The following is a 23,531-nucleotide window of genomic DNA, read 5'->3' as shown; positions in this document are numbered from 1 at the left end:
CACAATAGCTAGCATAACTCAGCACCAGTGACTAAGACATCATTTAATCTCTGTATGTTAAATGTCTGGCTGCTCCCAGACTTGCCTAACCCTGATCCAGTACATTTAAATCTGGCACCACAGTGCCATTTCAACTCACTAGAGACGCTTCTAAGCTCTTGCACTAGTAGGGATGCCATTCTTATGCTGTTTGTGCAGCACCCAGCACACAGAGTCTCCACTCCTGCTTAGAATGTGTGGGTGCTGCCACAGCACACTTAAAAAGTAAGTTGCCAGCTGCCCCTTCCCACACAGCCACCTATTATTATTTACTGTTTATATTATGGTAACAACCAGGATAGGCTCCACTGTGATAGGGACTGTATGGACACACAGTAAATGACAATCCTTACAAGCTGGTTCCTGGGAGTTGGCAGGTACTTACTAGTTCACAGGCAGTGCCAATAGAATTAGGGCAGGGACTGACAGCCAACCACACATATTTATGCCAAGAAGGGTCAAATGAGTCATTCTGCTCTAAAACTACAAAGAGCACATAAGGGAACAGGCATGCCGAAAAAATTAAAGTTGCCGTGGTTCAGGTCACACAGTCATTTAACTTTTCACCCCGAACGGTTGCCAAGCAGAAGCAAGGATAAAGACCTGCCTAATGCAGCTTCGCTTTCCCCGCACGGGCAGGTCAATGACATTCCTGGGACCTTTGCAGATCCATGTCCAATCCATTACTAGGCAGGCAGAGGTGGGTATCCAGAGCACCAGATCCATTGCCATCCTGCTTTATGAAATGCTGGAGAAAAACTGGGAAGGGCTCCAAGCACAAAGGAATTCTGAGTGAAATTCCCCTTCAGATGAGGTGCTGGATAACCACCAATACAGCACTTCGTACCTTAGGTACCTTCCATCCAAGGACTCCAAAGCTCTTTACATAAAATCTGATTCAACAGATGGCATGTTTATTCCATCCAAATACATTTAAGCTCCTAATCTCCCTCAATATAACAGAACCTCAAACCGAGTATTAATTAGGCTGGTAAGAGGGGGGAGTATACCACTGCAGAGGTACAGCCAGCACTCAGGACAGCATGGGGAGTGCTACCTAAACAGCCGTTGTGTTCACCTGTATGTCATCACAGCACCACTCCTAGGCACTGAGGTGCTAATGAGTGTACCAGGGATAGTAGATAACTCCCAGCTGAGTGTGCCAGCCTTCCCATCAATCACTGCAGCATAACAAACACCAGCATCCAACATGTTTACACTCAAGCCACACCACTGCTGCTCTGGCACCATCCTAGAGATACCCCTGCCTGGAAGGAAAGAGCAAACTATTGGACAACTTCTAGACATTTGAAAATGGGGTTCTTGCCAAACCCAGACCTGGACTGCATGGCACAAGGGGTTCCTGTGAATGCTCTGAACCAGCCAGTGATATCACAGCTCAGTTTGTTTCCCTGTACAAAGGACAACAGTCTGAAACAGAATCGACTCCCCATGGACTGAAGTGTGGGAGCTGCCCTTGGATTACAGGGTCTGTATTTCTAACTCTTGCAAGTTTACAAGTCTCATGATATTTGGTATAGTCTGGTTCTGTAAAAGCAGCAAAGAATCCTGTGGCACCTTATAGACTAACAGACGTTTTGCAGCATGAGATTTCATGGGTGAATACCCACTTCATCGGATGCAAGAGTGGAAAAATAAGTATTTTTCTTAAAGCCCCAAGTCCTGCAGCCAGGTGGTACAAGAGAACCTCCACTTTCAGTTCTTAACAGTGGTCACTGAGACGAGCTCAATCCTCAAAAACCAGAAGGCCAATAAAGACCCACTCAAATCATTTAAAATCTCACTAATTTTAAAACAAACAATCTTCTGGTATGAGGGGCCTGGTCCATGGCTTTTGAATGGCTGGGGCTGGCAATGCTGAGAACCCAAGTGCCAGAGGAGGGTCTTTTTAAAATGGACTCAGTTACCGTTTGCTTGAAAGTGTTTGGAAGATCATGATCGCTCCAGTGGGTGCCTCTGAACAGCACCACTGGAATAGTCCATTATCGCGTGACCTCGAGAGATCGTGACCGCGCAGTCTCCACTCACCTTGGGCTGGATTAACAGCACCCCATGGAAAGACTCCACAACCCTCCTGCACTGGTCACTCATTCTGTTCCCAGTACAGAGTCAAACTGGAAGCCTTCCCTACCAAAACCCGTCAGGCTGCACATTCCCGGGGCTTGAGCGTGTGGATTTGGCATATTTAGAGCATCAACATCTGTCGTTCAATAGCCACATTTCATTCAGGACACTAACCAAAGGATTCTGAAGAGCGTTGGTGCACTGGTGTACAATTCAGATCTGAATTAGGGACTCCCCTTCCTTCACACAACCTCAGTGGGGACCAGCAATTTAGCACTTACACACCTCTTTATCTGTAGACATTAAGACTCTTTATAAAGATGGGGTGAGGAGGTCAGTATCATCCCCATTTACAGACACAGGAAAAGATTTGCCCAAGGTTATACAGTGGGCCAGTAGCAGAACCAGGATTAGAACCCAGGACTGTTGACTTCCAGTCCAGAAGATAAGGGAGGCAGGTTTGTCCAGTGCCCTAATAGTAGCTGAAGAGCTACAGCTCTTCACACTCTCTTTTGCGGATCTACCGACAAGGGACCCCCTCATCTGTCCCACAATGAGTCACATGTGCAGAGTCTGAAGGAATATGCATGTGGTTAATTCAGAGAGGAGGCATTTCTGCTTCCATGTCACAGAGGGGCCTGGTCCCTGGGCTGTTTTGCTCATCACTGGTAATGACTCATCCTGCCCAGTGTTCGATTGAATTTACCAGTCAGGTGAGATGGGTGGGGCATGGCACAGATACAGCTCGCTGATAACTCCTGGCTTGAAGCCATGGAGCCAGCAGAGTGTGAATGACTCACTACTCCAATCACAACAGTGAGGAGACAAACCCCAAGGAGCTTAGCAATTCTGTTCAAATCACTCTGCTCTAAGGCTTGTGCTTAAGCATAATGGAACAAAGGGCAACAGGTTCGAGAAATGCTTCCTTTTAGAAGTGAGACACAAGGTGAGGGAGGTAGTATCTTTTATTGGGCCAACTTCTGTTGGTGAGCGAGACAAGCTTCCCAGGTTACACAGAGCTCTTCTTTAGGGCTAGAAAAAGCTGCCTCCCGTCTTCCTACCTGTTTTCTAAAAGGAAAATAGTGGGTTTTCCTTTGAGAAAGCTCTCAGCAGGAAAGAGATGAGCCGTTTCTACCAGGAAGAGAATTCTCTCTCACGCTCTCCACCGGAGAATTGTGGGAGGAAGAGGGAGAAGTTTCCAGATATACCCTTAGCTAAGCAAGTCTAGAACAACATCCCACTAGTGGAACAAGTCAGCTCCTGTGATTTTAGGGGTTTTCTGCAACTAACTTCACGTGCATTCAAAAGGGAGTGTGAAGGTTGCATCTTAGCAACAGAAAAGCAGCACAATGCACACTGCTATCTAGCCCTGCCCTGCCTCCAGCCAAATAGCAGCCAAGGTGTGAACCCACCTTTCCCTCCCTCAGTAAGGTGTTCAGCTGAATGGGCAGATGGCCCAGTTAAATGCTAATGTTAGCAAAGGAGTGGACAAAATAAATTGTCAGAGGCACAATTGAGCCCTGGGATCTCCTAGTTCACAAGTTGGAGAAGTGGTGGCAGCTCTATTGTAAGTAACATACCTACACTATGATTCCTGCTACTGTTACCACCACGGGTGAATTACAAGGCTCCTTTTTGCCAAGTCACAGCCTATACTCCTCAGGTATAGGCTGTGACTGGGCTCAGGATTCTCTGGCACCAGTGACCCTGATTAAATGTGTTTGTGGCCAGAGCATGTTGCACCATGGTTGTGTTGTGTCTTTGCAGACAGAAGCAGCACGTTCTGGGATTATGCTGGAGTCCTAGAAGACACCAGTGCATTTCTTCTGCTCACACACACAATACTAAGCCATGTTCATTTCCCAGCCACCTCCTCTAGAGCAGCAACAACGAGGAGGAGCATGTGATTTTTCATAACTAATGCACATTGTTTAACATGCAAGGGTGGGGTGAGTTAGTCACAAGGACTGTACTTTACTCCCAGAGAGCAACTTCCTCTCAGCTGATCTCCTAATACTCTTGTTCTATATGCAACATTACTCAGTTTCCAGAGCAGGTTTAAGTCTTGTCCACAGTGTGAGATGTAACCATTTAAACCAAGCCATTTTCAACAGACCTGAACCCGGGTGACTGCCTCTCACGCTGCCCTGCCTGCAGACCATTCTAAGACATGGCTGCTGGACAGTAGAGGAGCAATGCTCTTAGCAGGCCTTGCTCTGGGTGGCCAGATTGTCAAAGAGAGGAAACAAAACAATGGAGGGGCGCCACAGGGAACATTTCCGTGGGGCCCAGAAGTACATGCCAGAGGAGAGGGGGGATCGAAAAGGGAACTCATACCCCTCTCGGGTGTGGATTGCAGCGAGGCTCAAAGGGAGGCCTCAGAGGGCAGGGGCAGAAGGTGGACAGAGCCAATATGCCACAGGCCTGATGGAAAATTCCCTGGGGCACATGGTGTACTCAAGCCAGGCTGTCATCATCTGTCCAGGTCAGCTGGCCAGCCTGGGAGGGGCAGGATGTCAGGCAAACAACCATTAAAATCCAGTCCTAAATGTGTATGACGGAAACTGTCTCTTATTTCCCTTTTATTCCCATTCTTTGAGACTCCAGACTGGCTTTTTAAACAGTCTCAATCTCTCCTTCTATAGATGTTCCATACCCCTACTCATATGTGTACTTGTCTGTATTTTTCTCAAGTCTTTTTTTAAATAAAGATGGGCAACCAGAACTGCATTCACTATTCGAGGTGGGGGTATATCACAAATGTATATAGCGGCATTATGATATTTTCTGTATTACTATCTGTCCCTTTCCTAATGGTTCCTAACAGTTACCTTTTTTGATGGCCACTGCACACTGAGCAGATGTTTTCAGAGAACTAGCCACAATGACTTCGAGAGCGCTTTCTTGAGAGATAATAGCTAATTTACACCCCATCATTTTGTGTTCATAAATAAGATTATGGTTTTCCAGCACCCATTACTTTGCATTTATGAACTGAATTTCATCTGCCATTTTTTCTCCAGCCACCCACTTTAGTGAGAGCCTTTTGTAACTCTTGGCAGTCAGCTTTGGACTCAACTATCTGGAGTAATTTAGTATTGTTTGCAAACTTTGCCACTTCACAGTGTACCTGTTTTCCCAGATCATTTATGAATACATTGAACTTGCAGGTTGAACAGAAGGGTGGGCACCCCTGGTTTTGGCCATCCTAAACGATTCCTTGTAAGCTCGTCAGGGGCAGAGAATCTCCTAGGCCAGTGGTTCTCAAAGTATTGTACTGGTGAACCCTTTCAAATAGCAAGCCTCTGAGTGCGACACCCCCTATAAATTAAAAAACATTTTTATATATTTAAAACCATTATAAATGCTGGAGGCAAAACGGGGTTTGGGGTGGAGGCTGACAGCTCGCAACCCCCTGCAGAGTCACGACCCCCCCCAGTTTGAGAAACCCTGTCCTAGGCAGCCCCCAAGTGGAACGCAGTTATCTGTGACCCCCTGAAGATCCTAGGATGGGAGGGAACTGGCTGTCTCTCAAGGAGGCACTCAAATAAAAGAGTAGCGGGAGGACAGGCCAAAGACACCAAAGGTAAGGGGTGTGAGGTGGACTTCAGCTAAGAAGTGGAAATGTAATGTGTAAATAACTCTAAAAGATGGCAGCTATATTGGGCTGGCATTCCCAGCAAGGAAGGGCAGTGACAGTGCATGACCTCCTCCACTATCCAACCAATAGGGCCTCCCCCTCATCTGGAAGAATGAGAGAGAAGTTCAGGTTTCATGGCCAATTGTGTCTCTACCGGGTCTTCCATAAAGGGTTACAACTTGCACCGCTTGATGTGCTGGATTTTCCTGAGGGGGATACTTGTCCTTTAGAAACTGGGCCAGGGCACCAAAATCATTTCGCCATAAGTCACCAAAGGGCATTTACAGTTGATACAGATCTGGGGTATGCGTGTGGTGTTCCAAAGCGGATGCCATGAACACGTTACGAAGTACCAGCTGGTTTTAGAAGTTGCCAGGTAACAGTGTCTTGCCCTCAGGACAGCTTCACCCAATGAGAGCTTATTCTAATATATGGAGATTAACTATCTCCGAGAACTGGAAGGGACCCCGAAAGGTCATTGAGTCCAGCCCCCTGCCTTCACTAGCAAGACCAAGTACTGATTTTGCCCCAGATCCCTATGTGGCGCCCTCAAGGATTGAATTTACAACCATGGGTTTAGCAGGCCAACGCTCAAACCCCTGAGCTCTCTCTGATAATGTCATGCTTGGGCCTTTAGACCCCAAGTGGGGGATGGAGTTCCCATGCAACTAGAACTAGTGCTTTGTTCAGGTGCTTGCAATAGAACCTAGCTGAAAGGCCATTGTTATAGGCACTTGTAGGCTTTTAATTGCTTTTGTTCTGAACACATCAAAATGAAAGGTTCCATATTACCTGTCAATTGCCTAGTCCCCAGCTCCCACCCCCACCATGTTTATCCCACATTTCTTCCCAGCTACCACCCCAAAAATCCACTAGTTTACCACATGTAAGTGAAGATCAGATTTTTCCCCTTCTATTTTTGGTCTCCAGTGTGTTGCCTCCTTTCCCACACCCCTTAGGTTCTGTCCCCATTCCTCTTCTCCCTCCCTGTGCCCCTGGAGGCATGGGTACATCTCCAAACGCAGGGCGATGAGCATTCGGAAGAATGTGTTGAGCAAATCTGCAAGCTACTCTCCCCCCACCCCCGCCTCGCCCCAACTGCAGGTAAGTCAACTTCAATCAGGAAGCCATGTGCCATTATGCAAGTGACTGAAGTGTTGAAAGAGTCTCCACAAACAGAGAAAGTTCCTTACAGAGCCTGCAGTCTCGCACGGGTACCAGGTTTTCCATCAGAACACAGCATGGATGACCACTGCAAGAAACACCTACGTTTTTGGGTAAAACCTCTTCTGTCCTGTTTTTCTCATTTGTTCTCTTGTATCACAACCCTCCCCCCCACCCATTCCCACTGCCTATTGCTCTAAGGGTATGTCTACAGTACGAAATTAATTTGAACTTATTTTATTCAAATTTTCTGAAGCCATTTTATACATTTGGTGTTGTGTCCCCACTAAAGCGCGTGAATTCGGCAGAGTGCATCCACAGTACTGAGGCTAGCATCGAATGTCAGAGCGGTGCACTGTGAGAAGCTATCCCACAGTCCCCGCCCCCCATTGGAATTGTGAGTTAAGCTCCCAGTGCATGATGGGGCAAAAACATTCTCACAGACGTTTCTGGGTGTGCGCTCACTCGCTCCTCCCTCCGTGAAAGCTACAGCAGACACTATACCACCAGATGGTGCAGCACAGTGCACCGCCTGTCTCCTGGTACTATGAATCCACCTCACATGTCCTCTTGTCTTTCTATTTACTCTTTCATCTAACCCTTTCCTGCCGTTTTTCAGCCTTCTGCCGCTTCTTCCATGTTGTCTGTCCTGGGCTCCCGTGGAAGCTACAGAAGGCAACAAGTCCCTGTGGTTTTTCGGCCATCGTGAACAGAGCCACACAGCTTCTGCCACAAACTCTGCTCTCCTGCTCTTGTGGCTTTAACGAGCTTCCTGATTCCATGAAAGCTACAGAAGACAACCATTTACCACTTTTATCAGCCATCTTGAACCGAACAGCTCGTTTCGTGCCCTTTTTCCAGGATTACCCAGGCAGGTGCCATAGCGTGGCAAGCATGGAGCCCACTCAGATCTCCGCTGCAGTTTTGACCATTGTAAATACCTTGTGCATTATCCAGCACTATGTGCAGTACCTGCAAAACCAGGCAAGGAAGCGATGACAACACAATTAATATAATGAGGACATGGACACAGATGTTCCTAGAACCACAGCCTGTGGCAATTGGGAGATCATGGTGGCACTGGGCCTGGTTCATACCACGAAACACCGATTCTGGGCCTGGGGAACAAGCACAGACTGGTGGGACCACATAGTGTTGCAGGTCTGCAATGATTCCCAGTGGCTGCAAAACTTTCATATGCATAGGGCCACATTCATGGAACTTTGTGACTTGCTGTCCCCTGCCCTGAAGTGCAAAGACACCAGAATGAGAGTAGCCCTCACAGTTGAGAAGCGAGTGGCCAACCGACAGCTACCTATCAGTCAGGAATCAGTTTGGAGTGGGCAAATCTACTGTGGGGGCTGTTGTGCTGCAAGTAGCCAACGCAATCATTGACCAGCTGCTATCAAGGGTAGTGACTTTGGGAAATGGCTTTAATATGCTGGGGTTCCCTAACTGCGGCGGGGCAACAGACAGAAAGCATATCCCAATCTTAGCCCCAGCACACCAGGGCAGCCAGTATGTAAACCACAAGGGGTACTTTTCCATGGTGCTGCAAGCAGTGGTGGATCACAAGGGACATTTCACCGACATCAACATGGGATGTCTGGGAAAGGTGCATGACGCTCACATCTTCAGGAACTCTGGTCTGTTTGCACAGCTGCAGGAAGGGACTTACTTCCCAGACTAGAACATTACTGTTGGGGATGTTGAAATGCCTATAGTTATCCTCAGGGACCCAGCCTACCCTTAATGCCATGGCTCATGAAGCCGTACACAGGCACCCTGGACAGTAGTAAGGAGCAGTTCAACTACAGGCTGAGCAAGTGCAGAATGGTGGTAGAATGTGCTTTTGGACATTAGAAAGCGCACTGGTGCAGTTTACTGACTCGGTTAGTTACAATATTCCCAATTGTAACTGCTGCTTGTTGTGTGCTCCACAATTTCTGAGAGTAAAGGGGGGGTGGAACATTTATGGCAGGTGGGAGGTTGAAGCAACTCACCTGGCAGCTGATTTCACACAGCCAGACAACAGGGCAATTAGAGCACGGCAGGGCGAGCTGCGCATCAGAGCAGCTTTGAAAGCCAGTTTCATGACTGGCCAGGGTACGGTGTGACAGTTGTGTTTGTTTCTCTTGAAGTTACCTGCACCCTATATATATATGAAAGGAAATAAAGTCAAAATTGTTTTAAAACTGTTCTTTATTTGTTGCACAACACATTGAGAGAAATCCGAAGGCAGACTGGGGGAGGAGGGGATTGGGTTAGGGGGGTAGAGGAGGAGGGAAGGACAAGTCAAGAAAGCAAATCAAAAGTTTGCACGTGCCAGCTTTCTGAAGCGTGGGTGAGCCTCTGGGGTTGAGTGTGCAGGTCCCCGTAGCCTCCCACCTCATGTTCCTGGGAGTCTGGGTGAGGAGGCTATGCAATTTGGGGGAGGAGGGAGGGCTGTTATACAGGGGCTGCAGCAGCAGTCTGTGGTCTTGCTGCCTTTCCTGCATTAGATCCACCATACTGCAGAGTATGTCAGTTTGCTCCCCCATGAGCTTGACCATAGCGTCCTGTCTGCTCTCATCACACGCCTCCCTCCTCTGTGTTCCTGTAATGCTTTGCGGGACTCCGCAATTGTTTGCCTCCACGCACTGATAGGGCCCAGCTGAAAGCGTGAGGACTGCATGAGCTCAGCAAACATGTCTTCCCGAGTTCGGTTCTTCCACCTTCTAATCTGGACCAGCCTCTGGCACTGAGTAGATAGGGGCCGTGTTGAAACATTTGCATTTGCGGGAGGAGAAAGAGGGAGGGTAGTATTTTAAAATATACATTTCAGAGAACAAAGGGGACACTTTGGTATGAGGAAGCCGTCACACACAGCCCAGCAACAGAATTCAGCTTGCAGGCAGCCTAGGGGCACGCGGGGTTCTGCTTCTTCTACATTCATTTCAATGTTTTCAAACTGCTGGGACCCCTTTCCCACAGCAAGCAATGCCTGGGGGGTTTGCCATAAAGGAGGGCCTGCAGGCTCTCTGGGATGATCACTTCACCCAACATTCCCACTCCCCTCCCCCCAGCTCCAATGCAGCTCTGAGCAGGGTGAACTATATGTTAACAGCCCAGGGCAGCTGGGTTTCCCTCCCACCCGGCTCCGATCAGGCTCTCACTCACCAGAAGTACCTTCTCCAGGGTCATGGTCCAGAAGCCCACACTGGGAGTGGGGGAAGGCTATTGGCTCCAGCGTTAAGCATAGTTCCTGGCTGGGGGTGGAAAATGGATTTCCCACTTGCCGCCTGTGCACTGTTGTTGTCGTCCTCCAATGACTTCCTCCTCGCTCCGTGAAACTCCCCCCTTGCAGGTGTCCACAGACAGTGGTGGGGTAGTGATGGCGCCACCCCCCATAATTCCATGGAGCTCACAATAGAAGCAGAATGTATGGGGCTGTGACCCAGAGCGCCTGTTTGCCTCCCTGGTTTTTTGGTATGCTTGCCTGAGCTCCTTGATTTTTGTACGACACTGCTCTGTGTCCCTGGAGTAGCCTCTTTCCATCATGGCCCTGGAGACTTCAGTGTACGTATTTGCATTCCTTTTTTGGAACGTATTCCTGCCATAACAGACTCGTCTCCCCAACATGCGATGAGATGCAGTACCTCCCGTTTGGACCATCCTGGAGCTCGTCTGCGAATCCGGGACTGTGTGATCTCTTGTGATGGTGGACTCTGCATGGTCACCTGTGATGGTGGACTGTGCTGACTGTGACCAAACAGGAAATGAAATTCAAAAGTTCCCGGGGCTTTTCCTGCCCACCCGGCTAGTGCATCAGAGTTGAGAGTGTCATCCAGAGTGGTCACGAGCGTGCGTTCTGGGATAGCTCCTGGAGGCCAATAATGTTGAATTGCGTCCACAATACCTTTAACCAGGGATTGTGATCTTGATTTAAGTGCTACTCCACTTGCCGAGGTGGAGGACAGAAATCGATTTAAAGAGCCCTTTAAAATCGAAAAAGCCGGTTTGGTCATGTGGACAGAATCTTTTTTTTCCCCCGAATTAACTCAGCTAATTCCAAAACAGACTAGTGTAGACCAGGCCTAACTGGTGAGGGTTTTGTTTAAGATCACAGCCAAGTGTGCACACTAATGGTTTCAAATTGTGTTTTATCTGAATCTCCCTTCTAGGCATTTGGACAATGAGCCTGCTGATGGGAGCCACAAACACTGCTTTCCCCATCTAATTGAAAAGAAGTTTGTTTGCCCTTCTTAAAGTCATTTAATTTTAAAAAAATCTCTCAAAATAAAGTCGCTTGTAACCTGGCCACCTGTTTGCTATCCTCACCTCTTGTGCAATATATTCAGAATCTCACTGTAAATAAAACCCTTATTCCTTAAAGCTACATCTCCTGGCAGTTTCTGAGTAGGGGAATCTAATCCCCACACAGCTAACCCCAGACAAACTGCTGGGAGGTAATAAATATCCCAATGCTACAGATTACGGAAATGGGGGAACAGGGTCAGCTCAAGGAGTCTGTCAGAGCCAGAACTGGAATTCAGGTGTCCAAGGCTCCTGTGCTCACACAGCCTACTAGGGAGTGCGTCACAGGTCCCATCTGTGCCCAATCCTATGGTTACCCGTCATCTGTTACAGCAGCCTTGTGACTTTCGCTCTGCAGGCCCCTGGTCCAATCCCTGAACGCAGCAGCCAACACCCACATCATTAATTCATGGACCTGATAACAGATCATGGCAGCCACTCTGTCTATTGCTTATCCAGGTGGCTGGAGGTGGGTTACTACCCTGGCTAACATTGTGTTGGACAAAAACCAGCCACAAAACAACTGAAACTCGGCAGAAGATCCCTTCATTACTGAAGGTGAGTGAAAGGTGCCAGAGTGAGAGGTGCCCACCTGGAATGATTAACCCTTTCAAAGACAGCCTTCAGTTTTCAATCAGAGCCCAGGACTTTCATGAGTTTAAGGGAATTTAGTAGCCCAAAAAATACCTAATAACCTAGGCTCCCTTGATCAGTAACCAGAGGAAATTTACAAACCCTCCTCCCCTTCTGCAGGAAATCCCCCATCCCCCAGGACCTTTATGGGTAGCATCACTGTATTGGGGGAAGGGTCACTAATCCCTTCCCACTCCTACCTTTGCCAACAACCAGGATTTCAAGATACAGCCAAGCTACCTCTGCCCACTAGAGTCCTCAGTTTCGCTCTGCTCAGCAGCAGCTGCTCTGCTTGTCCTGGGGCCCTGTCAACATTGGGGATTTTTTTTTTTTTAAACCATCAGATTGCTTCTCATTGCTAACACTGAGAACAAATCCACTCAGAACAAGTCTAACCAACATGGTATTAAAAGCCTCAGCAACCCGTCTACATTAAAACTCCCAGTGCCACTACCAGCAGTGGAAAATGTTTCAAAATGTTTTTAACTAGTGTAGACAGGGCCCATCCGTCCTTTGCTCTAGCTCAGGGATTCTCAACTTCACTGCACCACAACCCCTTCCTAACAACAAAAACACAGCCCCCCCATGCAAGGCTGAAACAGTAGCCCGAGCCCCACTGACTAGGGCTGAAGCCCTTGGGTTCTGGCTTCAGCCCAGGTGGCAGGGCTCAGGTTTCAGCATCTAACATGGGCCCTGGTGACCCTATTAAAACTGGCTTGTCAAATTCTGGGTCACAACAGCTCTACTTCATTCTCCAGAGCCTGATGATGAAGCACGTTTAAAGGCCTCAGAGGGACAATTTAACTTTGGCCTAGTGAGGTAAGGGGCAGCTACATATTAACCCGAGATGCTGGGATAAGCAGCTTACTAAATGTCACTGTTCCCTGCAGCTCTTTGTGGGTAGGGCAGGGACAACTAGACCAGTGGTTTTCAAACTTTGGTACTGGTGACCCTCCCCCCCTTATGAATTAAAAACACATTTAGCACCATTATAAATGCTGGGGCAAAGTGGGGGTTGGGGTGAAGGCTGACAGCTCGTGACCCCCCATGTAATAACCTAGCAACCCCTTGAGGGGTCCTAACCCCTAATCTAGACAGTCTTTTTGCCTTGTGTGTTCTGCATAAGGACAGTGTGTTGAATGTGGCAGTGCAGAGCCCTCAGTCTGTAAAAACAGCAGCAACTCTAGGAAAGAAAAGCTGGGCAAGATGCTGCTGATGCAGATTTAAATGCCAGGAAGTTCTGTTTTTAAACAGTGCTTAATTTCTGTGTTGCAAAACGTTAAGGTACCCCGAACAGCCCTTACTCCATGCTCACCCTGTCCACATGAAATAGATGTCTGGTATGTATTAGCAAAAAGGCATTTTAAAATCCCATATCATTGCTGCTTCAGCTATGGGTCTTCAGCTCAGCTCCAGACTAAGGGCTTGCCTGTATGAGATAGCCGCACTGGTTTACAGACAGATGTAATTAAACCAGTGCAAAGCCTCATGTAGACACTTATTCTGGTTTAAGAATTGCTTTGATTCAATTTAGCTGAAGTTAGGAAGGAATCTCCTTCAGCTAAATTGATACAAGCCACTCAAACTAAAATTAGCGCAGCTACACTGGGGTTTGCACTGGTTCAATCAAGAATTAAGTAGTCCCACCAGGGTTAAGTAGAAGGGTATTGAGCTAACTCCTGCCCAGCACAGCAGGGATGTTACCCTGCATATGGGATTGAATAAGGAAGCTCTCCTGTTCTCCCCTCCCATGTAGCTGAACAGCGTTGCATAACTAGTGAGATGCATTAAGAAGCTTTTTCCTCCCTTTTCAGAGTCATGTCCTGGAACCATGTACCAGACCCAGGCCAGATCTACACAACAAGCTGTCAGGCAGGGACATGAATAGGTGTGATTTGTGACCAACAGAGGTGGGACAGCAAAAGCAGCTATACTGGTAAAAGTGCCCTTTACTGGTACAGCTTATTTCACTCCGGGAGGCTGGAAGCAGCTATGCCAGCAAGAGCACAGTTGTGCCAATATAAGCTGTATGAACACAAGGTGCGCTTTGCCAGCAGAGTACACCGACATAGCTACACTGGCAAAGCCTTCTATGCGTAGACCTGGCCAAAGCAGAGCAGATGATAGCTTGGGACACGTGAGAGGCTAACAGAATGGGTCCTTCCCCATTTGCCAATGTGTCCACTTTAGAAAAATGCTCTCACCTACAATGAGTAGGCATCATCCCCACTATGGGAAGGGTCAGTCCAGTCATGTCTGCAGAAGCTACTTGTTAGAATTAGGTTTCTAACCCTCACAGCTGCAAACTAAACTTTCCAAAAGGACCCTGACACTGTGCTGCCTTCCTCCTACAGCTAACAGAGCCTGGAATAAGAGGAGCTCAGATCCTCTCCCAACCATAGCGATGGAGCAGTAACTCTGACACTCTTCAAAACTGACATGTCAGGCACTTCCAAGAAGTTTAGAGCCTCCTTCTGCACCCACCCAAAACCCATCCACCCGCACGGCAAGCACCAGCAGCTAGCAGGACACCTTATCTGGCTATGGCTGGCTGATTCGTCAGGGGTCGCCTCTACCCCACCTCTCCCCTCAGAGCAGTGCCATGTTTGCTGAATCTGTCACAGCCCACAGTGCACTCCACTTGCAAGACAGTTCCTGTGGTTTCTATTCACGAGAGAAGGAATTGAGGCACACACCCCGAAGTTACATGCCATGGGCTCTGGCAGCCAGCCACGTGATGCAATTAGTACCTCAGCTTCTATTTAATGGTGCTAGCCCTTGAGAAGAGCCCGAAAATATGACCCAAGCGTAAGCAACGCTGCAACTTCTGCTTGCGTCTGCAGACAGCCTTCAGCAGGAGCAGCAGCTATTAGAGCTAGGGAGTGAGTCATTGGCCCCATACTCACCGCTAGTGCAGCCCAGGCACCCACTGCTCTGGGGGAAGCCACCCTGCTACTGTCTATGCTGGCATGGGTCACGCATACGGAGAACTCCTAAGCAAGGGTGGGGTACAGCCACAGCACAGGGCCAGAGCACAAATCAAGCAGGGCCAGGGAGTGCCTGACACTGCTGGATTCTAACGAGATGCCAATGATCATTACAATATCCAGACCCGGCTGGAAAGTAGCACGGGGTGATACCTCCTCTAGACAGCAATAGGCAGAGCTCAGAATAGCTCAGGAGTTGCAAAGCAGCTTGAATGGTTTCTGAATTTGTTTGGCAGATGAGAGAGTCATTTGGGAACCTGAGTAAACAAGCCAGGCTGTTCTTTGCTCTACTGGGGCAAGAAGCCCTTCACACAGGAGGCCTCTCCATAGTAACTTACATTTTCAAATTGCAGGGTGCTCAGAGAAGAGCCACAGATGAGGGGAAGGACCAGCTTACAGGATTGAGTGCTAAGCCATATTTATTTTAATGAAGACGAGGTAGGTGATAATGCAAAGTTCTGTCCTCAGGAGGGCAGGAAGGAAAATACTGATAAGAGGAGACAAATACAGCCAGGGCTTCCTGGACAGTGCAACAAATATCACAGCATCCTGCTGATGTTGGTAGTGACCATTTGGTTGGTGTGGGACAGGTGGGGAAATATCTGCCCCATTGTCATAGCTTCAACAGATCTCCCCCCCCCAAATACATACACACACACACACACACGTTTATAACTTACCACTGGCTGCAAAACCATCTTCAGAAAATTTAAGTTCTGATAGACCAGCTGAGACCCTTGTTTGCTGAACCGATGCCATTAGAAACATCAGAGCAGCATCAGCATAGATAGGGCACTGGTGCTTTTAAACAGTTAGTTGTGTCTCTCTCTCTCCTCAGTACAGGTCTAGTTCAGCAGTTCTCAACCTTTTTCTTTCTGAGCCATGCCCCCCCATGCTATAAAAACTCCACAGCTCACTCGTACTACAACTGTTGCTCTCCATATAAAAGCCAGGGCCAGCACTAAGGGATAGGAAGCAGGGCAACTGCCCAGAACCCCACACTACAAGGGGCATTGAGAAGCTAAGTTGCTCTGGCTTCAGCCACAGATGCTGGAGCTCAGGACCCCAGGCTGCAGTCCTGCATGACAGGGGCCTAGTGAGTCTAATGCCAGCCATGCTTGGCAGATCCCCTGGAACCAGCTCACAGCACCGGGTTTGCAATAGTGCCAGTGGTGCCATGGAGCCAGGCCCATGCTCAGAAAGGCCCTGGCCTACTCAGCTTGCACTGTGCCCCAAGACCACACCAGCCTGCTGGCTCCCTCCCACCCACCCCCACCCACTACTTGCTCCTTGCTGCCCCCAGCTGGCTCCTCTCTGCCCCCTGACCAGACCCCAGTACACCTCCAGCTCCAGGCAGTCTCTGCTTCTCACCACCTGTGGGGCCCTGCCTGTCTCCCCTCCGCCTGGGACTGGTGCAGAAGGCTGGCCAGTTTTGGCGGAGGAAGAGGACAGTGTGAGGGGCTTGGTTGGGCCCCTCCAGGCAAGTGGGTCCTGAGGGAGCCTGGCTGGGGTAAGCCCTGGCCAGGCTGATTGTGTCACTCCCAAAGGGCTGGGCCAGAGAAGCAATTCCCCGCCCTAGGACCAGCCCTGGCTGCACTGCTGGCTCATACAGTTTCCTCCCAACAGGCTCTGTGAGTGTGGCCAGGAGGCAGGACAGGGGGGAGTGGATCAGGCTAGGCGTGTGTGTTGGGGCACTAGGGAGTGGGGGTTCTGGGCAGTTGTGGTGGGGCGCTGGGCAGGGGTGGGTTTGTGCAGCATGCTGTGCATTTGTGGCAGGGGTCTGGGGGGGCACTGGGCAAAGGGAGTCATGGGGGTGTTGGGTGCGGGAGCTGTGTGGCACAGCGGGGGCCTGCCCCCAACAGGATGGAGCATGCTGGAAGCACACGGCCAGCAGGCCACTGTGCATCTGGCAACTCCTGGTTTGTAAATAGTGCCCTCGCACTGGGCTGGGGGAGCAGGGCCACCCCCACCATGGCACACCCCCATTGCCCCTGGCTGGCCCCTTACTCTGGGGACTGACCTACCTAGCCCAGGCCATGCTCAATTGCCTCCATGGGGGGCCCACAAAAGGTTAATCTGGCCCTGCCCCCAGGTAGATTTCACAAAGAAGGCTAGTGTAGACAAGACCACACACTCTTCAACTCCCTGCCAAACCCTTATTTGGGTGACCAGATTGTCAACTCAAAGCCCTTGAACACCTGTCCCCCAAACATATCATCATGCGTTCACCAGCCTACAAACTGAGCCCCCTGGACTGGGTATTGGCCACAGGACTAGAGTGAACAACGGTCTAATCACTAATGGTATCTTCTAGCTCCTAGAGCTTTGAAAGGGGTTCCTTTCAACAAGCTAATTGTCAAGATCTCCTTACAAAAAGGAACACTGTTCCTCTGCCATGTGGGTCCCAAATTGCTTGACATCACCATGCTGTTCCAGCATCCAGTGTGGAATGCTGGATCCAAAATTAACAGTTCAAATACTACACTTGATCTGAGCTAAGAACATTCAGCTGAAATGGACCTACTGATGGAACTCAAGGGGGCTCAGGTCATCTTGAATGATGAAATTTAAGAGCTGTCAGCACTGCAACAGGGGACTCAATTTGCTTTGCCATGTCAGCATCTCTCACTCCCCTTACACTGAAAAAGGAAAATCCCACAGGAATAGCCCCTGGGACTGATCACCTCTTTTCCAGCACCAACCTGTGTCTGTACCACCCCTCGGGCCGCCTTCAGCAGCAGGTTAAAATCCATTCATAGATCATTACCAACTCGGTTGCACCAGGGTGTAAGTGAGATAACTGAGTTTACAGTTTCCAAAGACTAACTGGGATTTAGGATTGCCTCTCAGACACATCAGCAGTGTGGTGCTGATTTCTCCAATCTGAGCTACAAAGGTTTTTAATGGATGATTCACTATAAAAAGATTTTCACTAATCCAAACCTGGGAACACCAACATCTCAGAGCAAAAGCTGATCTAGGTAGTTCTCTGAGCTCCTCACAACCACCAATGGATTTTAACCTCACACTGCTATGAAGGCACATAAGTATTTGCCTCATTCACCATCCATAAAATGAGAATCAGGGTAGATTAAGTGATTTGCCAAGATCACACCAGAAGCCTGTGGCAGAGTAAGTTTATGAAAGAGGCACTCTCCCACTGGGGATTTTAAAGGCGCAGGGAGCAAAAGGCAAGATCTCGGTCCTAACAGGACCCCATCAAGACTTGTTTAGTCTACTAGACCACTAGTTTCTCCAGAGGTTCTTGCATCCTTTTGAAACTCCTGCCCTCTGTCTTCACTATTGAGACAACCCTTTTTGATACCTCTACCACTAACAGTCAAGCATATTGCCCTTATTAGTAATGTTTTAAAGGGATTAAAACTGTAAATACATTTTATAGGAAAACAGGAAAAATTACTTTAAGTGCTTTTTAACCCACTTAAGGAAACATCTTAATTTGAAGACAACTTTATATTAGTATTGATTCTTTGTGGAGACAGACTGGAGCCTTCTGAAGTCCCCATTTGTTATAAGCACTGCTATCAGGAATTAGGGCCTCATTGTCCTAGGCAAGGTACAAACAAATCTGTTAGTCTTTAAGGTGCCACCGGACTCGGCGTTTAAACAAATCAGACAGTCCCTTACCCAGAACACACTCAGTCTAAGACAAAAGATTTGACTTGGGAACAGACAGGAGGGAGGAAGAAGGGATGTTAGGTAAGTTGTGAGAGTGATCACTAGTCTAGCCATCGTCACATGGTAGTGATAAATAGGTTTCACAAAGATAGACTAAGGATGGATTTAAAAGACATAAGACGGTGACTGCAAATTTTGATTTCTCCTCACAAGTAAAGGGCAAACATGGGAGAAAGCTTGATGGGAAAAGCAGACACGCAGGTTTATTAACCCATTATCACTAGCATGTAATTAATGCAGAGGAGGAACCAGTGCTCATACATCATAAGAATGTCATTAAACCAGCATCACGTGCAAAACAAACAGCAAACCCCCATGATTTAATCAAAATGGATGGTTAAAATGAACTGGGAGGTTTTGGAACACAGAAGTGGTCAATTTGTCTGACTTCATTAATACCACCACTGGAAGTAAAAAAAAGGGGGAGGGGTCAAAAGCCCAACCCTGATTGCAGGAGCTACACATGCATTCAAAGTCAAATTTACATACATGCAACATGCATTACATAAGACTGAAAAGCAAGATTTTTTTTAATGGAAAGAGAGGCTACCTTAAAAAGGATGCTGGCAGGTCAGCTTTGACCCAGAAATTAAACAAGCACAAATGGTTGGTTTTCCTTTAAAAAGTATCAAAAACTAAAAATCACTAATGTCCATTGATTTTTAGAAAGTCAATGAAAATGGGCAGGGTTTATGTTTAAGTGACCTGCAAAAGGGGAAAATATATGCACAAAAAAGGCCTAAAATGATTTGTGTTTTAATAATGGGTTTTGTATTTTTGCTTGTTTTTTTAGTGACAGAGATTACAGCTTTTGCTGCACACACTCACTAGAGAATTAACCGGATTTTGACATCAACCAGAGCTATTGAAAGGAAACGGCTGTTTTCCATTACTTCCATCCAGTTCATTAACTTGGTGATGTCTCTCTCATCCCTCTCCTCTGGAATGGTTGTCAATTCCCTCCATTCTACACTTATCCACCCTTGACTTTTTCACACACACACACACCCCATCTGAAGGTCCTCCCAGCCCACTTCTCCTCCCCCACCCGCAATGCTCACCCCCAACATCTGCTTCCTCCACTCCTGTTCTTGCATTGTGGCATGTTCCTGGCAAAACCGCTATGACAGGCTAACTGCGTGCACTACAAATTCATTCTCTCCTGTTCTACCATCTTCCTACATGAACCACTCTACTACTCCATCTTAAATGAATCCCATGCCTCCAATCCCAGCTGCCTTTTCACCACTTTTGGTTATGTCTACACTGCAAACTAGAGGTGTATTCTTAACTCCGGTTAGCTAATTTAGGATAGAATAGCAGTGAAGACACAGCTACACAGCATGTGTTAGCATCTGGAGTTAAAGTCTATAGGGCAAGATGAACTTTCACTGCTAACCCAAGTTAAAAGCCAGGTTACTGGGCCTTCATTATTTAACCCCGAATTAGTGAACCTGAATTAATACACTTTTTCTTCCCCAGCTGTGTAGCCCTACCCTTTGACTTACTCCTTAAACCTTCCTCTCCTCCTGTATCTCTGCTTCTCTCTTGACATAGGATCTTATCGATTTCTTCCCAGGAAAAAACAAACCTGACATGACCTTCCTTCTCCCATCTACCCCTCCACCTCACAACTCTCCTCTTCTCCCTGATCACAGACAGAAGTTTCTTCTTTCCTTCTCCAGCCCCTCCACTTGCCTCACTGACTCCATCCCACATGCCTCACACCCACTCATCCCCTCCCTTTACTCTTCCTCCCACTGTTTCCTCTCACAATACAAACCTGCCTTAGTGAGTCTCTCCCATCTTAAAAATGCCCACCCTCCTCCCTTCATGACCATATCCCCTCTCCCCCTTTTATCTCTAATCTCATTGAATACATGATCTACAATCCCTGGCTGGAATTCCTCTCTGCCAATTCCATCCTAGACCAGGAGCAGCACTTCGGGGGAGGGGGGAGGAGGTGGCGCCTTGCAGGGCCTATACCACCCCAAAATTTGCCTTAGCCCTCTCCCCCACCCCAGCAGCTGCCATTCTCTGGTCACCCAGCTCTGAAGGTAAAGCAGAGGCTGCTGGCCAGGCATCCAGCTCCAGCAGCATTGGAGAATTAAGGCCAAGCGCAGGGCCTGAGAGTAGTCCCCAGCCTGTGTCCCCGCTAGCTGGGACATGATGCCCAGGGTAGGTGAAGGGCTAGAGCTCTCCACAGAAGCCTGGAATGACCCACTCTGGCCTAGGCTCCTGGACCCTGCCCCCCACAATCACTGCTCCTGGGGGCTCTGCTGGCCCTGGAGCCAGGTCCCCACACCCAGGCAGCTCCTGCAAGCCGCCAGTGGCCCACACTGCCCAGCTCCAGTTTCAGACCTCGCTGGAGGCTGGGCCTCACAGCGAGGGGGAGGTACAGCTCCCCAATTTTCTGTCTATCCCACCTCTAATAGCTTGAGAACTTTCAAAATTAGTTAACACCTATTTAAAACAAATCCTGATAGATTTGAGTGAATAGCTCTTTCTAGAAGATTCAGACACCCTTTTGGGTTGAGAAGACTCCAGTTCTCTCATCCCCCAGCAAGCACAGGGACCACAAGACTTGAGGTGCCTAATTGTAAAGTTACAGAAAGCAAATGAAACTTTACAACATTCAGGCTGCTCTTATACATCATAAAAGCAGCACAAAGGGAACAACAGCTTTAAATAAACAAAGCTTTCCCAGCACTATTTGCAATCCAAACATATGAAGTGCATGAACACACTGGAACAATGACAGAAAGGCTACCCAAAAAAAACTAATGTTCATTGTTTAAGTGCAAGAGGTGAATAACCTCAACAGTGAAATCCGAACTGGATTTCTAGAGTGTTTCCATTTTCCTGAGTTTGAGGTGCTCTTGCTCATACAGGAAACAAGATTTGTTTGGCACCATCTACGATTTGTGACTTTTAACTGGGTCTCCAACTGTGAGCACTGTGAAAACAGAGCCTCCTGCAATCAGTATGTCTGCACAGGCCCCTCTGCGTGCTTCTGATAAGGAATCAACAGCCTTTACAAACGGTGTTTAACTCACAAGAAACTTCGTCCCCCGTTTCAGACCAAGCAAAACTTCAGAATGAAGCATCGCTAAAATCCACCTCCACCCTCCCAGGCCTTTAATCTGCCCAGAAGGGCCCTGGCGAGGGCTTTACAGAGGTTCAAACTCAAAGCACCAAATGTTTAACACAATCCTCAAACCCCAAAGGCAACACGGGCCAACGCAGAGTGGGGACTCCGCTGAGAAAAGGAGGCTCTGCAACAAAACGATCGATCTGCGAAGGAGCGAGACCCGGGAGCAAAGGAGCCCTGGGCAGCCCCAGGGTACTGGGGTCCCAACATCTCAGAGAGAGACCCACACCCACAGACAGCGAGTCCCATGTATCACCACCACCAGGATCAGGCCATGCAGACACCCCCAGCGGGGTGAAAAGTGAAGCTCCTGAACTACCTCCTGCCCCAGCCTCACTGCCCCTACCCCCTCCTCTAGCCTCCCCCCGCCCGGCGCACTGCCCCTACCCCCTCCTCTTCTATCCCGCCCCCGCCCGGCGCCTCACTGCCCCTACCCCTCCTCTAGCCTCCCCGCCTCACTGCCCCTACCCGCTCATCTCGCCTCCCGCCCCCCCGCCCGGCGCCTCACTGCCCCCACCCCCTCCTCTAGCCTCAAGCCCCCCCGCCCGGCGCCTCACTGCCCCCACCCCCTCCTCTAGCCTCCCGCCCCCGCCCGGCGCCTCACTGCCCCTACCCCTCCTCTCTACCCTCCCGCCCCCGCCCGGCGCCTCACTGCCCCCACCCCCTCCTCTACCCTCCCGCCCCCACCCCTCCTCTACCCTCCCACCCCCGCCCGGCGCCTCACTGCCCCCACCCCTCCTCTACCCGCCCCCGCCCCACTGCCCCCACCCCTCAGTCTTCCCACCCAGCCCCCTCCTACCCTTGCCCCCCCCCCCCACGCCTACTCCTGCCCCCCGCCCCGGCGCGGCACTCACAGGAGCTGACGCTGAGGAGCAATAAGTGGATCCGGCCCCACGCCCCGGGCCCAGCCATCGCCGCACACCCAGCTGGCTACGGAGCTGCGAGAGGCGACGCCCGCTTCTGTCTGACTGAGCCCCACCCGGCCCTGCCCACCGCACGCAGGTGAGGCCCCGCCCTTTCGCCAGGTGAGGCCCCGCCCTCTGTGCCCCATTGGATCCCGGCCCACGCCCACCGCCCCGTGCACCCCGCCCACAAGTGCTGATTGGATTCCGGTACGGTGTGTCGTCAGCCGATAATATAGTCAACCCTGTGCCCTGACTGGCTATCACACTTACAGCTCCGCCCTGATTGGCTATCGGTGGGGGCCCTTAAACTCGCCCCCGTGAACTTACTCCCCGCCCCAAGGCCCTCTCCTCCCCCCGCCGGGACTCTCAGGTTGCCATGGTGACGGAGGCCGCACTGCTCGACTGTCCCAAAGAACCAGGGCGGGCTGCAGGCCCCAGCGTTCCAAGCTGGTGCTTGGGGCGGCAGGCCCTGGTGTTTTGCCCCCCGCAGCGCCGAATTGCCCCTGCGGACGGCGGGGGCCGTCCCTGTGCCCTAGGGCAGCAGGCGCGTTTCCGCGGCGGCAGCTTCTCGGTTTGGCTGTCCAGGGCTTCAGCTAAACCTAGAAGCTGCCGCCGAATTGCCCCCGCCGCGGAAACGCGCCTGCCGCCCTAGGGCACACGGACGGCCCCCGCTGCGGCTATTCGGCGCGCTGCTTGGGGTGGCGAAAACTTGGGGTGGTGGGGGGGTGAGCTGGGCTGGGGGTAGTGCGGGGGGGGTTTCTCCCAGCAGCCCCTCTGATTTGGGGGGGCCTCAGTCCCCGGGTGCAGCCCCGCACCCCTTAGCGCCGAGCGGGGGTCGCATTCTTTGCAGGGCCGGCTCTACCATCCCTGCCCATCCTGGCTATTAGGTCCATCAATGGCTATCTTCCATGAATCTATCAAGCTCCCTTTTG

The 23,531-nt window shown here is 49.8% G+C and overlaps 1 protein-coding gene across 1 annotated transcript in view; it reads right to left on the bottom strand.

The window, feature by feature from the left end:
* F11R (F11 receptor) overlaps window positions 1-22,697 on the bottom strand; it is a 48,259-nt gene extending 25,562 nt beyond the window's left edge. Inside the window, exon 1 of the mRNA XM_039512401.1 lies at window positions 22,549-22,697. Coding sequence (XP_039368335.1) covers window positions 22,549-22,606 — 58 coding nt within the window. The 5' untranslated portion in view covers window positions 22,607-22,697. The remainder of the gene's footprint in view (window positions 1-22,548) is intronic.
* Between the last annotated feature and the right edge of the window lie 834 nt (window positions 22,698-23,531).

Source organism: Mauremys reevesii, linkage group 24 (genome assembly GCF_016161935.1).
Source record: "Mauremys reevesii isolate NIE-2019 linkage group 24, ASM1616193v1, whole genome shotgun sequence".
In the NCBI taxonomy this organism is placed as follows: Eukaryota; Metazoa; Chordata; order Testudines; family Geoemydidae; genus Mauremys; species Mauremys reevesii.
This window is presented reverse-complemented; position numbering and strand designations above follow the sequence as displayed.